The sequence below is a fragment of the Mustela erminea genome, chromosome 11 (genome assembly GCF_009829155.1).
Source record: "Mustela erminea isolate mMusErm1 chromosome 11, mMusErm1.Pri, whole genome shotgun sequence".
NCBI lineage: Eukaryota > Metazoa > Chordata > Mammalia > Carnivora > Mustelidae > Mustela > Mustela erminea.
In genome coordinates this window covers 27,238,850-27,256,816 of record NC_045624.1, presented here as the reverse complement: position 1 = coordinate 27,256,816, position 17,967 = coordinate 27,238,850, and the positions used below count along the sequence as shown (strand labels likewise).

The window sequence follows — 17,967 nt, the reverse complement described above, 5'->3', positions numbered from 1 at the left end:
TATTTCACTTAGCATAATGCTCTTTAGCTCCCAACCACATCATGGCAAATGAGGCAATTTTTAATTTTAGAGAGGTACACAGAACATCTGTTCATTCTGCAGTTTCAAAAACCTACACAGAAAAATAAAAATATTACCTGGGTATCCCTACAAAATACATTGTCTTTTTGGGGAATCTTTTTAGGTACAGTTTGCGTTCCAGCATTGTGATATTCTATTCCTGTTATTTTATGTCTGAATCCACCAAGAAACGGTTTGTGAAAGTCAGATTTTATAATCTCAACAGCTACCTCCTGGTACTCAGTAATGCCTAAGGGGGTAAAACCAAGATTGAATGAAAGTTCACCTACAAAGGGACTCTAAAATACTTTATCTAAAAGACATGAAATAACTAACCAGTTTGTACTCTGACAGTTATGATTTGAGAGGCATCATTTAATCCTTGTATTCTTTTGACTGGAAATAGATCTGGATCTGTAGAAAAAATTTCCACTTGTACAATATCCTGTGGCTTAACTCCATGTTGCAGTAGAGTCTCATTATTTTTAAGAATCATTCCTAAAAATGACATGAAATTAGAAGTGCTATGACAAAGAAATAACCATATAAACTCATTGTAAGGGAATGAAAACATCAAAGATGATTGTATGAACACATATAGTTCAATTACTGAATAGAATATTGATGATGTCTACCCCTTGCTGTAATGTTAGTACAGAAAATGCCACAATGGGAAAAGTTAAGATGCAAGAATTCAGCATTATAAGTAAAGCTACAACTCTCACAGGATTTCTCATCAGAAATACAAATATACAATAACCATGCAACTCTATAACTATTTAAAAATAAAAACATATCTTATGAGCAAAATCATATTCTAAACATTGAGATTCTAAAAAATCACAATGTGTTATATGTGAACATGGACATATCTAGATCAGGGAAAATTTGATTATTTTCATACCCATTCCTCTCTCCAATACAGAAAAGCATATACTCAGAGCTCTGTCCTTCCCTTTCTGATTCTATAATAAGGAACTCATATAAATAAATTCATGAAAAAATGGAGTTAAGGCTTAGGTTTGTGCTGGGAAAAAGTGTATATCATTTTATTTTATGTTATTTTATATCTTTTTTAGTTCTATCTCCCTTCATTGGTATATCCTGTAAATTTACTCAAATTTTACCTATTTCAAGGAATACAAAACTATATATAATGTTATTGGCTGCTGTTTGATAGAATCTCTATCACTCTTCCGATGCATGGTCTTCCTAAATTACAGGTAGGAACTCAAACATACCAATGATTTTGTGACACTCATTGTTAGAAATATATCAGATACCACCAGTCCATTTTAGCTATGTTTAAGAAAGACCCGTGAGTTTCAATTTCACACCCCAAATCCTTAACTTAAACAAGTAACATGAATATTATATGGACTATGTGATAGGTTGCTCCAGAATATATCCATGTCCTAATCCCCAGAACCTATGAATGCTAATTTATATAGCAAAGATGTCTGTAAGTTTTTATTAAGTTAAAAAGTTTGAGATGAGAGATTATCCTGGAATATCTATGTGGGTCCTAAATGTAATCACGAATGCCCTGAGAGAGGAAGAAAGGGAGATTTGACTACAGAGGAGAAGATGATAAAACAAAAGTAGAGAGAGATTTGAAGATGCTCTACTGCGTGATTTAAAGAGGGAGGAAGGGGCCATGAGCCTATGAATACGGTGTACAACTCTAGAAGCTGGAAAAGACAAGGGAGCAGATTCTCCCCAGAACTTCCAGAGGGAGAGCAGCCCTGCCCACATGTTGGTTTCATCTGACTGAAACTGACCTACGATTTCTGACATCCAAGACTGTAAGAGAAATCATGTGTTAAGTTATTAAGCTTGTGGTTAATCATTACAACACCCATAGGAAACCAACATAGATTCCCAGAGCCCTTGTCATTCCTCTAGTTTGTGGAGGAGGCTTAATCCCACCAAATTTGAACTCCAATTCTAGTACTAGAAAAAAGCACCTCTGTTAGAGAGCAGCTGACATAGAATCAAGCTCTTTTATTATCACGACTGACATAAGCCTGTTACTCAGTGGTGATGACTGACATCTACACATAAAGTTTGCTCATGAAATACAAAGAACAGAGAGTCTCAAATACCACTGGCTAGCTACTCCAGTCTCAAAGTGCTCTCTCCTCCAATTCTGAACTTCATCTTATAGAGAATGCCAAGCAAGCAGTTTCAAACTCTGTTTTTGGAGTCATACCTATAAGTTCAGATTCTACCGTTCATTTGCTGTGTGAATTTGTGTAAGTTTCCCAAGCTTTAGTTTCCTTCCTTCAAAAAAAGTTAGTAATAATACCTACCTCAAAGGGTTGTTGTATGGAGTGAATGATAATGTGATAATGTAGGTAAAACATTCTGTAGATGGACTAGCACATAGTACATCTCAATAAATTAACCATCATGATTGTTATTACTAATAGCTATTTAAATTTTAGCATTGTTTCCCTACCCGAGCTTTAATAGTCAGTTGTTTGAATACATGAGCATCTTAGTATTACAACACATTCATTATAATAGTTTACTACACTATTATTTTAAGGTAATTGTAAGGTATTATTTTAAGGTAATTCAAAAGGTAATTTTGAAATTGAACTGATTGTTTTCTCTGTTTGATGAGGAAGAATTTAATAGGTATGGTTTACTCATTTTTAGTGTTTAGGATTTTCCCACATGCAGAAAAGTTTTTATTTCCCTGGAAAGTTTTTTTGTGGCATCTTTATAAGTTAATACAAAAACTTCAAAACTAAAATATTAGCATCTGTGCAGACATATTCTACAGAAACATTTATTTAGCTAGGCTGCTTTTGCTCTCTCTTTCACAGTTACAAAGACTATGTCCTCTCAGGACACGAGGCTACTATAAAGTGGGCTACTCAATAATGCCCATAAAAAGAAATCAACTTGAACACCATGGGAAAGTGAGTCGACCTTAATGTATCAAGACTGACAGAGAAACCATCTTTAGTCCTTTTCTTACTCTATACATACTCATTCCTCATCAACTTCCCTCAACCTCATTGTCTCCCACTCCCCGCACAGAACCTACTTGTAGCCACTCTAAACTTCTTACAACTTCCTCCAGAGTCCCAGATTTTCTAACTTCTTTGGGACTTAGCACAAATATTACCACTTTAATTAAATGAAGCTTTCTAGACTCTCAGTTTCTTTCCTCTCTGTTCTCACAGTTTTTTGTGCATATCTCCATTAAGACATTTACACATTATGTGGTAACTATTGCATCATCTTTCTGACTAGTCTGTAAACAATTTCAGAATGAAGATTTTGTTTCATGTTTCCTTACATCTTGAGTTCTTAGCTAAGTATTTAGAACAAGTATGTCCTCAATAAAAATGTGTTGAATGAATGCATAATCATAATATAATGTTCAAAGAGTAGATATCAATTTAACAAATCAAAGATCTTGATTATGCATGTGATAAAACTAAAGAAGGCTTGGTAGGTTTTATTAGCTTCCCAACTTACCTGAATATCTTATCTGCAGTATATTAGATGGGATCTTTAGTAGATATGAAAAATGATCCTTGAGGTATTTTACAGTGATATCTATTTTAAAAGGCATTATAATTTCCTGGCCCACAGGAAAAAGTACAACTTTTACTGTAGATAAAAAGAGAAAAGAAAGAACCATAGTCAAAAGCAAGGGTCAGCAACCTCCAGTCCACAAGCAGAGAGAGAATGATGGAGCAAGTTAACCTTAATTTCCCCCAACCCCAGCTCCAAGTTCCAATCTTTTTTCCATTCTCTGCTATGAGGATCCAGGCACATTCAGAATTACCTCCTCACTCAGAATTCCACAAGAAATAGGAAATAAAACTAAACTGCTTTTCAAGAGTCCCAATATTTGATATCATACTGGTATTAATTGGTACTAATCTGGTATTTGTATCTGGTATTATATTATTCAGATATAAATAGAAGAACATCTCAGAAATGTACTGAATAGCAGAACGGGAGACCCGGAGACCTAGGGGGTGTCCTTGAAGCTGTGATGTGCATGTGCAGGCTTTGATTATATATTGATAGCATACATCCATAAGTCAATGCATATTCATGAAGTTAGGAAAATCCAATAGAGAAATTTTCAAAGAAAAAGATATCTAAGTCCATTCTTCTTCCCATAATTGATTTATGACTATGGCTGCCAAAATGTAAAACAGAAAAATCACTGTTCATTACAAATATCTAGAATAACTAATACAAATCTACTTTTCACAAAAATAGACATTATGTGGCTCACTACCCATTCTATAAAATAGGAAATCAAGACACATGTTGATAATAAAGAAAAACCTTATAGAAGCTTCTTATAATGGGGTAAACTTTCTTTTTTTATATCTACAGATTTTTAAATTTTAATGGAGAGAATGTAATGAGTAAGATGTAAGAAGTGAGTGACAAGTAAGATAGAGGGCGGAGTACACACTGTAGACCAAAAACGTTTTGTACATTTCTAAATTCCTGACATATGACGATTTTCATAAAGCTAAATGACACATTTATCAATAACCCTAGAATAGAATTTAACTAGGCATTGATAATGCTGAGGTTCTTTCGGATTGTTAAAACTTATTTTCATAGCTATCAACAAAGAAAACACTCTCACAGATGTTGAATTATCAGAAACCTAGTCTAGTTGTTTTATAGAGTCAAAATTCTATGGTTAACATATTTTAACATTTTCATGGCAGTGATTTCCTAAGCTTTGGGAAGGGGAGGTATGTGAAGGAATTCACGAACCCTAGAAAGTACAGGGCCAAGACAACTTTATTCTAATTTCCATGTGCTTATTAAAAACTACAGTATCAGGCAATCACAGAGATATCAAAAAATGGAGCCCAGGGACTGCCTGGCTCGCTCAGTCAGGAGAACATGTAATCTTGATCTCAGGGCTGCAAGTTCAAGCTGCACATTGGGCACAGAAATTACTTTAAGAAACAAATCAACAGGTCTTCTTGACTGGATTGTTTTTTGGGTGCTGAGTTGGTTAGTTCTTTATAGATCTTGGATACCAAGGGGACGCCTCTTACACTGTTGGTGGAAATGCAAGCTGGTACAGCCACTCTGGAAAACAGTATGGAGGCTCCTCAAGACTTTAAAACTAGAGCTACCCTATGACCCAGCAATTGCACTACTGGGTATTTACCTCAGATACAGATGGAGTGAAAAGAAGGGGCAACCTGCACCCCAACTTTCATAGCAGCAATGTCCACATAGCCAGACTGTGGAAGGAGCTAAGACGTCCTTCAACATATGAATGGAGAAAGGAGGTGCGGTTCATACATACAATGGGATATTACTCAGCCCTCAGAAGGGATGAATGCCTACCATTTGCGTTGACACGGATGGAACTGGGGAGTATTATGATAAGTGAAGTAAGTCAAGCAGAGAAAGAAAATTATCACGTGGGGTATATAAGGAAAAGCACAGAGGACCATAGCAGAAGGGAGGGAAAACTGAATAGAAAGAAAACAGAGAGGAAGACGAACCACGAGACACTCTGGAGGCAGGAAAACAAATGGAGGGTTGCAGAAGGGAAGGGGGTGGAAGGATTGGGTAACTGGGTGATGGGTATTAAGGAGGTCATGTGACAAAATGAGCACTGTTATATACAACTAATAAGTCACTGAACACTACATCAAAAACTAATGATGTACTATATTATGGCTAACTGAACTTAATAACAAAAATAGCTTTTGAAACAAATAAACAAGAGGGAAAAGGAGCAACCAGTTAATCAGCCAAGTAGGCTGCTTCTAGGTATAACCACCTTCTTGCTGCTCCACTTTGGCTTTACCAACAATGCAGTAATAACCCCTACATGCCATGAACATTATGCCTTTAATACTAACCAATAATGCAAGAGAACAACAATTTTTCCAAAGCTAAATATAAAGTTAACCCTAAGCAGAAGTATGGAAATATGTAAAAGTAACAAGATATGAAGAATGAGCCCTGGATATGAAACGAGGAGTCTGGAGTCAAGTTCCATTCCAACTCTTTCTTGATAGCTATGAACAATTAATTCCAAAGAGGCATGCAAAAGAACTACAATTATACTCAAGAATCTGCCCATTTTCCAAAGCTCCTAAACGTTTTAAAAACATACTTTACTTAGGAAAAAATGGATCAATATCAACTTAAAATTTAATGGTGTTCATCTATTTTGGGAAAATAGAACAGAATAGAGTATCTTTACACTTAATTAAGAGATCAGGGGCACCTGGGTGGCTCAGTGGGTTAAGCCTCTGCCTTCCACTCGGGTCATGATCCCAGGCTCCTGGGATGGAGCCCCACATCGGGCTCTCTGCTTGGCGGGGAGCCTGCTTCCCCCTTTCTCTCTGCCTGCCTCTCTGCCTACTTGTGATCTCTGTGTGTCAAATAAATAAATAAAATCTTTAAAAAAAATAAAAATAAAAAAAATTTTTAAAAAGAGATCAAGTGGTAGTAGCTACAGAAGTTTGGAGGATAAAGGAAAGTGAAAGTAATGTAATAGCAAATATAAAACAAATCTTCAAGTAAAACAAATTTGAAAAAGCAGCCATTCTTCAAAATGAGGAAAAGAAATTCCTATCTTCCCTATGTAATACCTGTTGCTAAAGGATTTTTGACTGATGCTTTCAGAGATTCCTTTATAGCCTTTATCTTATCCAGAAAAGCCAGAGATCCAGGCTTTGAATTCTGTTTGGCTGGCTGCATTACATTATCATATTTAGTTAGATAGTGCTCTGTAGAACTTTCTGGAGAATATGAAACTTGTTTGGGCAACAAAGCTTCTTCCATGAGTTGTTCTTCATCTTCTGGTTCCACGTTTGATAAACCCTGCTGACTTTCCTCCTTAGCATGTGTTGTAGAGCCCTCACTGGATGGCTCAACTTCAGATTCATTATCTTCTGCTTGATCTGACTCTGGAAACTCTTCAGAGGGAAGTGGAATACTGATAATCCCAGAAGCATCTTTATTTTCTTCTGATGCAATCACAACATTCTCAGCATCAAATTCTTCTTCCTGATCAGACATTTTCCTGAACCGAGAAAAATAAATATATTTACTACACATAAAAATTTCTACACCAGATATCAAATTCATTGGTGGTATACAGCAGTGTTTATAATACACTGTAATGCTCCTTGTTATTTTAAAATACTGATTATTTTAGTAATGGCATCAAGTAAAAGCATTGGTGGAATTTTTAATAAAAACACCACAGAAGGTAAAAATTAAACCAAAAGAGAACCTCAAAATACAATCAATTTGAGAAAAATCTACTGTCAAGAATATACTGAAAAACAGGGGCACCTGAATGGCTCAGTTGGTTGGGGGGTCTGCCTTCAGCTCAGGTCATGATCCCGGAGTCCTGGGATGGAGCCTGTCTTGGGCTCCCTCTTCGGCTGGGAGTCTGCTTCTCCCTCTGCCTGCTGCTCCCCGTGCTTATGCACACACTCACTCTCGCTCTCACTCTCATCCTATCTCAAATAAATAAATAAAATCTTAAAAAGAAAAAAGAATATACTGAAAAATATTTTAAAATATACTGTCGCTTCTTCCTTATTAAAAAGAACAATGCCTTGTGAAAGGACTTATTTGAATAGCTTGTTGTTTTTTTCCTGAACACAAACTAACACAGGATTTATGCTTCTGGGATTACAACTGATTAGAAGCTCCAAGGAATCCACCAGCTCCACAGCAACCATACCCTGGATAGTACCACTCTCTGTAGTAGTTTTGTTCTCACAAACTGTAAGCAAGTCTCCAAGGACCTTTGTTCCCCAAAACAAACAGATCAACAAACAAATGTGGGTTGAACTTGGAGGTGATTAGGGCATGAGGTAGAGCAACCAAGAGCTTTGGCTTGGGAGACCATAGGACAGCATCCAGGACATGGGCCAGAGTGGGCTAGGGTGGCCGACAGCCAGGCTTCAGGGGCGGGAGCTGGATCAGAGCAGTGAGGAGCCCGTCTGCGGGTCGGATACCTATAGAAGCCAGCAGCCAGGAAGGGAGGATAGAAGTGGCATTGAGGCATATTTCTGTAACAACAGCAGGAGCAGATTAAAATTCAGAACAGTAGTGAGGTGAAAAAGCTGTGTCTGGGGCTAACAAATTCAGCACAGATCCTTACAGAGAAAAAAAAATAACCTTAGTCACTGAAGTTGTCTGGCTGCTAGATGACAAATTTCCAAAAATATGGAATATCTGGAATAAAAACATGTATGTGTTGAATATAGCGTTAGAGTTGAAGAGAGAATTAGTAAACTAGAAGATAAAGAAAAGGATTTTATATAGAATGCCCCAAAGAGATAAGGACATGAAAAGTATGAGAGATTAAGGACCATGCAGAAGAGAAAAAGTCTAGCATATTTTACTGCTAAGTGTATCTTCACTTAAGCGGAGAATGCTTTTGTATTTTCAAAATAAAAAATAACAACCGAGACTATATGTGGCCTGAGAAGCCCTTTCCAGAAAAAGTCTGTCAGTCCCTGATGTAATATATGCCAAATTGGAATCCCAGAGAAAACAAAAAGAAGAGAGAAAATATTTTTAAAGGTGATGGCTGAGAATTTTACAAAACTGATGAGAAATATGGATCCAAACAGCCAAGAGGCATAACATAAATATATGCCCAATGGGATAAGTAAAAATTATTCAAAGACACATACATTGTAATTACATTACAGAGTAACAAAAAGAAGATATGGAAAGCATATAGTGATAAAAGATATATCATCTACTGCTTTGAATAATATTAATTTACTAACATTAATACAAAGGAAAGAAAAGTAAAATCACTGCTGATTTCTCATCAGAAGTGTAGAAGCCAACGTAACAACAGACTAATTAAAAGAAGATAACTATCAACCTAGAATTATACACCTAGCAAATTTCTCTTTCAAGAAAAAAAATAGAAATATTTACAGATAAGTTATACCACGATACCTGCTCTAAAGAAAGTTTTAAGGGATACACTTAAAGAGGAAAATGGGCTCAAAAGATGTTCAAAGTGCAAAAGGAAAAGTGAACAAATAAATTACAAACATATGGGTAAACACAAATACTGTCAACACAAAATAACAGTAGAAAATTGAAATATTAGACAATAAGAATATATAATTGGGAAGGGAAAGATGAGAATGAACGGTTCTCAAATTCTTATACTGTTCACAAAATTGAGGGCTATGATATTCTGAACCCCAGACTTTGTGAAATTAAATATACATACCTGAATTTCAAGTACAATAACAACAACAACAAAAAAAGAAAGCTTTACACTTCCAAAATAATAAAGAAAAAAGTGAAATGTGAAAAAACAAATAAAAACTCAAATTTTTAAAATTTCAAGAAACCTCTTAAGGTTCTCACCTACAAAAAAATTTTCCTTTTGGCTATTTTCTCCTATAATAGGACTTAACGGCCTGATTAAAGAAAGACTATCATAAAGAAGCCCTGACTCCTGGCAACCTACTCCTCCCACCCCTTTGGAGAGGCTGAGGTCATGCTTTTGTTTCTATCTGGTAGATCATCCTTCCAGCAAAATAGCCAAGATGTCATCTTCTAAAACAGAAACAAAATCAAGAATGTCTGCTCTTCAAAAAAAAACATAACTAGAAAACTAAAGGGACAAACCATAGCCTGAGAGACAATTTTCTGCAAAGCTTCTATCTGATCAAGGACTTGTAACCAGAATATATAGAGAACTCTCACAATTCAATAAGAAAAGAGTAACAGTTTAAAAGTGAGTAAAATAGTTCAACAGGCAAGTCAACAAGAGTACATACAGAAAGCAAAGAGGCGGGGACAGGACTGGAGTGGCACAAGTGTGATGTAGCACCTGCACTGAGCCACACTTGCAGGTGCACCTGAAGATAAATCCCTCCTCAAATTTGGGGCCTAGCTGTCTCAGTGGCCTCAGTCTAGCCCTGGTCCCGAGAACAATCACATGAAAAGATGCTCAATGTCATTAGTTATTAAAGAAATGCAACTTCATGTAAATATATATATGTGTGTATATATATATATATATATATATACACACACACATATATATATACATATATATATATATATTTTTTTTTTTTAGCCCAACAATGTCAAGTGCTGGTGAGTATGAAGACAAGTAGAACTTATAGCTTGATGGTGGAAACAAAAATTGGTACATTTGAAATAACTTATTTTTCTTATAAAATTAAACATAGATGTATCATATGACCCAGCAATCTATGTTCTTTACCCAGATAGAATGAAAAACTACATTCATACCAAATTTGCAGACACAAGTTTATAAAGCCTTTATTCTTTTTTTTTTTTTAAGATATTGTGTATTTATATGCCAGAGAGAGCGTGAGCACAAGCAGGAGGAATGTCAGGCAGAGGGAGAAGCAGGCTCTTCATTGAGCAGGGAGCTCGATGTGGGACTTGATCCCAAGACCCTGAGATCATGACCTGAGCTGAAGGCAGATGCTTAACCAACTCAACCACCCAGGCATCCATAAAGCCTTTATTCTTAATCACCCAACACCGGAAACAACACAAGTGTTCCTCTGTTGAGGCATGGATCCTCATACTATGAGTCACAAAATGGACTACTACTCATCAAAATAAATAAATAAATAAATAAATAAAGGGATAAACTATTGATACAACATGGATGAATCTCAAATGCATTATGCTAAGCCAATTCTAAAAGCTACATACTGTATAATTCAATTAAGTGAAAAAGCAAAGCTGATGGTTCACAACCTCTTGAGTTCCATGGGGGGGTAAAAGCTGATACCGCGCCCCAAACATGGACTCCAAAGAGAAACTAAAGAAAGAGGCAGCACTCCAGATTTGTAGGTGGCAAATTTAATAAGCGAGGGAACTTACACACCAGGCTTATCTTTGGCAGCTGCAAAACAGTAGATCTCTGGACCCACTAGCCAGAATCTTAAAGAGTTTATCTATAGAGGCCTTAATTGGATTCAGTCAGGTATCCCAGTCCAGACGGTCTCAATTACACATTACTCTCTGGGTCCTTGAAGCAGCCTCTAGCTAGGGATCTTGGGTGGGAGGCCCATTCCAAGGACAGGGGAGGAGCCAGTGATTGCCTCAGTTTAGTTCACTGGTCAACCAGCAATCACACCTCCATGACTGCCTCCCAAGAAAACACATGCCAGTACCTACCACGTTTCGGGTACAACTACATATTTATATAGGGACAGAAAAACTGTGGAAGACAAAGGGCAGAGGGGAGGACATGGGTGTAAAACAGAATTTCACTGTTCATTCTTTGTACTGTTGGAACTTTCTATCTTGTACATTTGCCTACTCAAATGTAAATGTTTTAATCTTAAAAAACTGTTCAGAAAGAAAAAACAAGTCCCTATTATGATTGCATACAAAAATGTCCCTCTTGATCATAGGGGAAGGGAGGGAAAAATGAAACAAGATGAAACCAGAAGAGACAAACCATAGGAGACTCTCAATCTCCGGAAAGAAACTGAGGGTTGCTGGAGGGGGTGGGTGGGTTGGAGAGATGGGGTGGTTGGGGGTTGGACATTGCGGGGGGGCATGTGCTGTGGCAGGAAAAAAAAAAAAAGTCCCTCTTTCACCGACAAGCATGATTTCACTGATGTATCTAGAATGTTAGTGTAACCGGTAAGGCAAGGCTCCAGTTTTGCCTTCTACCAAATACACCTGTTGAATTTTTAAGTTTTTAGGAGGCACGGCAAAGACCATGGGAGGGGAGGAGGAGAGCGCCAAGGAGGAAAGCGTGAAAGCCCTCTATTGGCTCGACTGGAAACGTCGCCATGGATGCCTACACGTCTTCCAGTGTCAGATCTCGGTTACACTCACGTCTTGCTTTACTGTCACTTAAGATAAGCACTGCGGGTGGGAGATGCTTCCGAACCCCAAATATGAGATCCAGAGCCAGGAAAGGAACCAAGAAAAACGGCATGTTTTGCACGATTTTTGAAGTAGAGGTGGAACACTGTCCAGCGGCCACGCAGTCCGCAGAGCCAAGGCGGGACCAGCGCCCCGCACAAAGTTCTGGGAGTCCCGCGCCGTCGTCACCAGTCCAAGGCCGGTCTGAGGGTCGGGGGGGCCGGGAGAGGGCAGCCCAAACCTGTCTTCCTACCTGACTGAGAAACGCAGCTACTCGGGTCGCAGAGGTTTCTCAAGAACCGCTCCGAGGAAGCAGCGTCCACACACGCCGCATTCTGTGTTGCCTCCCATATCCTAGCAACCGCCCCACCACCGCCCCCTCCCGCCGGACTCCGATCCCGCGAGAAGAGGCGGTGCTCGCGTGGGAAGAAACGCCGGGGAGGGGAGGGCGGGGCCGGGGTTTGGCGTGGGGCGGAGCCGTGAGGCAGAGGGAGGGGCGGGAGGAAGAAGGCGGCGGGGAGGGCTGTAGCGTGCAGGTTACTCAGATCCCAAAGTGAATGGGACGCTACTTTCCAAACTTCTCTTGCACCTGCGAAAGGGCGCAGTTCTCCGAACCAAACGCTGACGGCAATTTGGCTTACACATACAAAACATCGGGTTTGGGCGAAAATGTAAATATCAAATGAGAGTGAAGATCTTGACGTAAAAGAACACAGTTGTACACAGTAGGTGCCTACTTGCATTTATTAAAATTAGAACTTGGTTTTAAGTTTTTCGGCAAAGAAAAAAACGGACAGGAGCTATTCCCTCTTTTAAAGTCAGGAGAAGCAAAACTTTTGTTAATCACCTAATTGTAAAGGTTTTTTTTTTATCACTATAAATTCTTTAAGGTTTTTAAAGAAGCACATGTTATTGGGGAAAAGATCAATTATGTTCCTATTGCAAATGTAGTGATAACTATCATGTGGCTTCATAATAATAGCTAATACTATTTGTTACTAAGCACTTCACATTATTTCTAATTTAACTCTTACAAGGATTTTATTGATTAACCTCACTTTACCAATGAGGAAACTAAGGCTCAGAGAGGTTTTGTAGGAGAGCCAGGATTAAACCCAGTCTGATCCCAGAGCCTCCATCCTAAACCACTATTTTATGCTGTTTGCTTTAACACCCTTTGATATTTAAAAGCATGTAAGATTAAGTGATTAGTTTTTGTTGTCTGTAGTACAAATCCATTCTTCCGCCATAATGTTCAGTGCCTTCAATCCTTTATAGCATTCTGCTGAAACTGCATTCTCATCTCCTCAATAACTTCCTAATGTCCAATTTCATTTTTCCCCAATGTCTTCATTCCATTTTATGACAGATTTCTTACCAGAACAATATAAAATATGCATTACATTCTCAAATATAACAGGCTTTAATAATGGTTTTAATTAAGAGCAAATGTGTTTAAATCGCTTCATGAAGCCACCATGTGTAAAGAGCAAAGACGGGGGAAGCATTCATGTAACTGCTCGGGTTAGTTCTTCATGGGTAAACCAGGTAAATCATAATGTATCTTTTATTAGTAATGAGAATTCCGCTGGTTTTAAAGACTCTCCTTTCTTGGTCTCTTTAAAATGTATTGTTTGTTGTCCTCAATGTTAGGGACAGTATGAAAAAACTGGGTTTAAGCATACAGGCAGGAGATGGAAGGAAGAAAACCTGGTGGTAGAGAACTTTAAGTACTTCACAGTGTTAAGTGTGACTTGATAACCACTGTATGTTCCTATTTTATTTACGGTTGGCTGTGGAGATGATCTTATATAACTCAGTCTACCATATGGGCCTAAATTGGTAGGCTTCTGAGGTAGTATCTGCAGGTGGAAATGGTTATTACTTACCAAAATCTCTCTCTCTCTCTCTCTCTCTCTCTCACACACACACACACACACACATGCACATATTATATACACACAAATATATAATTGTTTGGTTACACAAAATAAATGTGAAAGCAAACTGAAAACAACCAATAGGAAAAAGGCTCTCAATTCTGAAAGTGGAAAAGTGATTTTTAAATTTCATTTTATATTTTACTTTTCACAATAAACTTGTGCATTTTCTCAGGATTTATTGCCCAAAATTACTTATCTTTTTCATGACACATCTACTTTATTTATCTCAGTTTATTTATATAATAAATACTTCTTTTAATGTGCTTTTATTTCTACAAAGATGCCACCTAGTGGCTTTATGAAATCAAGCATCTCAAAGTATTTCCCATTGTTACAAATAAATAAGTTAGAGAAAATATTAGAATTTAGAAAACCTGAAAATTATGCCTTTGGATTAAATTTAGATCATACCTCTATGAGCTTGTTAAAGAGACTATATAAATACAGATCCATAGTCCCTTTTCTGAAACTTTAAGGGACAGATATGTTTAAATTAATTCAGATTTTTTAAAGGTGATATGGGCATATACTGTATATTCTGTAACACTGTCAGTACATCTGGGGAAGTAATCCAGAATCAAATACATTAAGAATTCTGTGCAAAAATATATTCATATTCACACATTAAAGTGAGATAAAGATCACAAATAGCTTTATGTCAATTCAGGTCAGATTTTACTTCCAAATGAGTTATGAAAAAGTTTGGTTTTATCCAGGTATAGAAAAGAGAATGATGTGAAATATTCTGTCATACAATAGTGTGAGTATGAGAGGCATTTAGATTAATAGTATGAGTATGAGAGCCATTTAGAAATGCCTAAAATGGTCATCTGAAAAAGACATATTTGAAGATCACGAGAAATCCCAAAAAAGAATCTCTGCAGTGCTTTTCATTTATAGTCATATACAGAAAGAAGTTAATTCATCATAAATTCCATCTAAGCACACTACAAAAACTTAGCTACTAATATAATCCGAAAGATCACTTTGAAAACTCGCTGTTAGAGCCGTCCGGGTGGCTCAGTGGGTTAAAGCCTCTGCCTTTGGCTCAGGTCATGATCCCAGAGTCCTGGGATCTGGCCCCACATCTGGCTCTCTGCTTGGCACGGAGCCTGCTTCCACCTCTCTGCCTACTTGTGATCTCTGTCAAATAAATAAAATCTAAAAAAAATCTAATTTTATTTTAGATTTTATTTATTCTTTTGGCAGACAGAGATCACAAACTCCTTATTAGCAATGCGTGGCAAGGTAAATTTGAGTGTTATAGCACATTCAAAAATTTGTGTCTTTTGTGTGTGTGTGTGTGTGTGTGTGACTGGTATGTTCCCTTTCCCCTGCCCTATGGTTATGGAAGCATGAGTTGAAATGGCACCATCCTCAGCCCAGATCCCTTATGTAACTCTTTTGAGAACTGTCAACCCTCATTAGCCATGCACTATGAAAAAGAAACAAACTTCTGTTAAGACATTAGGATTTAGGGGTAACCTATTCGAATTCACTGTTTTTCTCACTATTTTCTTTCACTAAGTAGAGTTTTGGTTTATTCTTTCTCTAAATACTGAGTTTCAAATAAATATCTCCAGTCCCTATCATAAATTCAAATAATGTATCACATTCCCACTTTGATTTCTTGTGAATTATATTAAAAATAAACATCTTCAGGGGTGCTTGGGTGGTGCAGTCAGTTAAGCATCTGCTTCGGCTCAGGTCATGATCTTAGGGTCCTGTGACCAAGCCCTGCATCCGGCGTCCTGCTCAGCAGTCTCCTTCTGCCTCTACCCTTCACCCCCACTTGTGCTCTCTCTACTCTCTCTCAAAATGTTTTTAAAAAAGAAAATAAACTTCTTCATCCCCCTGTAAGCCAAACTTTTATGTTCTCATTTACTGCTTTCGCAAATCATTAGTGTTACTATTATTATAGCATAGGCTATAATCCCATTAAGTACTGAGTTCTAAAGGAAATTCTACCCTCAGATGGAAAATACTCATAGTATGTTACTCGATTTGCTGCTTTACCCTAGACACCAGAACACACTCACACAAATGGTTTCTCTAACTCCTATTTGTTTATATAACCATAGAGCCTGGGAGGAAAAAGAAAAAGTGGGTATTAGCCAAGATATGGGTATTTTCCCATACAGAACATTGTTGATTTCCTCCCTTTGACAGAGAAAACATTTAGGTGCAGGTTATGTCTTCCAGCGATTGAGGCCTGATGTAGGTAACAGGGAAATGGCAACTCTGAAACAGTCTGCTCTGCCGTTGGAGCACATGTGAAGCAAGGTCCTTTAAGACCTGAAAATCTTGGCTTTGGAAAACAGTGAAACTGATCTCTTAGACTTCATGGAAGAGCTCCTGGATATACAGAAGAACATAAACTATCTGGAACACCATCCTGAAAGCAGAAGGAATTCCAACAGGAATCTGTTTCAAAAACCTGCTAAAGCATCAGGTGAAGATGCCTTCAACTTCTGAAGGCAACACAGCAACCCTCCCATTGTACGAGGTCCCAAAGTCAGCCATGAAAGACTGATCTTACTTTTATCTAGTATGCTAATCCTCACTGCCATGCTTGAAAATAAATCCGCTTTCCATTATAACAATAGCAGCAAAAAGCTCAATTAGCTTCACTTCTTTAACTGCACTTTAAGATTAGAAAAGGGAATGATGATGGTAAGCTCCTTTTCTTCCATCCCCCAATTCTGAGAAGCTGGGGTGTGGGGAGGAAGTAGAAAAATGGAGAATGACAGGACACACGAAACCTGAGGACTGGTGGCTCCCAATGGCTGCCACTGCTGACATCACAGCCTTTCTACTCAGATAAGACCACTTCTGTAACTTCTGGTGTGGAAATGATGGCACCCCCCAACGCTGAGCCTTACTTACTCCAGTGGGTGCCACATACCATTAGCCCATGATAGTCAGAGTTTATACCTGTTACCTTTATGACATTATTACTACTTCTTTGATCTCTCAAAATCATTACAGGTTGAACAAAAAATTATGTATCATCCTAGATACAAATTATTTCTATCCCAAAGGAAAGAATGGGATAAATTTGAATATTCTGCACTCAGTTCACAGATAGAAGAAAGGGAGTGTCAACTTTGCTGCCACTTTCTTGTTTGCAAAGCTCAAACTTATTAGCTTCTTTTCCTTTTGAAGTGTCTGTTTTGTGATTAATCTGAATGAAACCTAAAAAGCCTAGGAGGAATTGAAATGGGCCATTCTGAAAATTACTCAAATTAGTCTAGAAGCCACTCAGCAACACTGAATATCTTTAAATGGAAGAATCACTTGTAAAGAGATCAGGAAAGCCTAATCTGGACGTTATAGAGCAACCAGAAAATTTTTTGAAGGAGTAAAAACTACCAGATGTAAGGTGTATGGGCAGTTGGAATGGCAGTTAATAAATGTAAAAACACGCCCCACACAAAAATGCCTTTTAAATACCTATCCCATTTATATTATCTACCTATAATCCATATGAAGATTTTTCTACAAAATGAAATCCAGTTTACTATCTTTGTTCCTATTTGTTCTTTATAGTCATTTTGACAAAACAAATCAAGAAAGCAAGAAATAGGTTATTTTAGTACAGTCCCTATGGTATAGGCAGGAGTGACAGCAATGCAAGAATATTCATAAAAATAATATAATGGTTAGGAACATGAGTTCTGTAGCAAGACTCCCAGATTCAAAATTTAGCTCCACATCTTACTAGCTAGTTACGGGACCTCGGTTCATTATTACACCACTTATTCACCTGTTTTTCCAAGGTGCCTATGTTGCCTATAGTTGCCTACGATTCCAGAACAGTACTCACACTGAATTTTGGTTTCCTTATCTGGAGAAATGGAGATAATTTACACGATCACTCTTTTAGGAGTTGTAGTGCAGATTTAAGAGTGAAATTAGTCAAGTACTTAGACCGGTACCTGGCAAACATTAACAAATATTAGTTATTATTATATTATTACTATACTACTACTGTTCTACCACTAGCATTTCTAATGCAAACATCAATATGGTCCCCTTTTTATTAGCTACAGGAACCCGGTTTGTAAAATACATG

General features: G+C 37.6%; 1 protein-coding gene across 2 annotated transcripts in view; it reads right to left on the bottom strand.

The window, feature by feature from the left end:
- The window catches only part of LOC116568657 (solute carrier family 13 member 1), a 323,245-nt gene that overhangs the window by 304,922 nt on the left and 356 nt on the right, over nucleotides 1-17,967 (bottom strand). For both annotated transcript variants that reach the window (XM_032304209.1, XM_032304210.1), the window contains exons 2-5: nucleotides 6,681-7,114; nucleotides 3,556-3,690; nucleotides 397-558; nucleotides 138-310 (exon numbers count right to left, since the gene is read on the bottom strand). In XM_032304209.1, coding sequence (XP_032160100.1) covers nucleotides 138-310; nucleotides 397-558; nucleotides 3,556-3,690; nucleotides 6,681-7,110 — 900 coding nt within the window. In that variant the 5' untranslated portion in view covers nucleotides 7,111-7,114. The remainder of the gene's footprint in view (nucleotides 1-137; nucleotides 311-396; nucleotides 559-3,555; nucleotides 3,691-6,680; nucleotides 7,115-17,967) is intronic.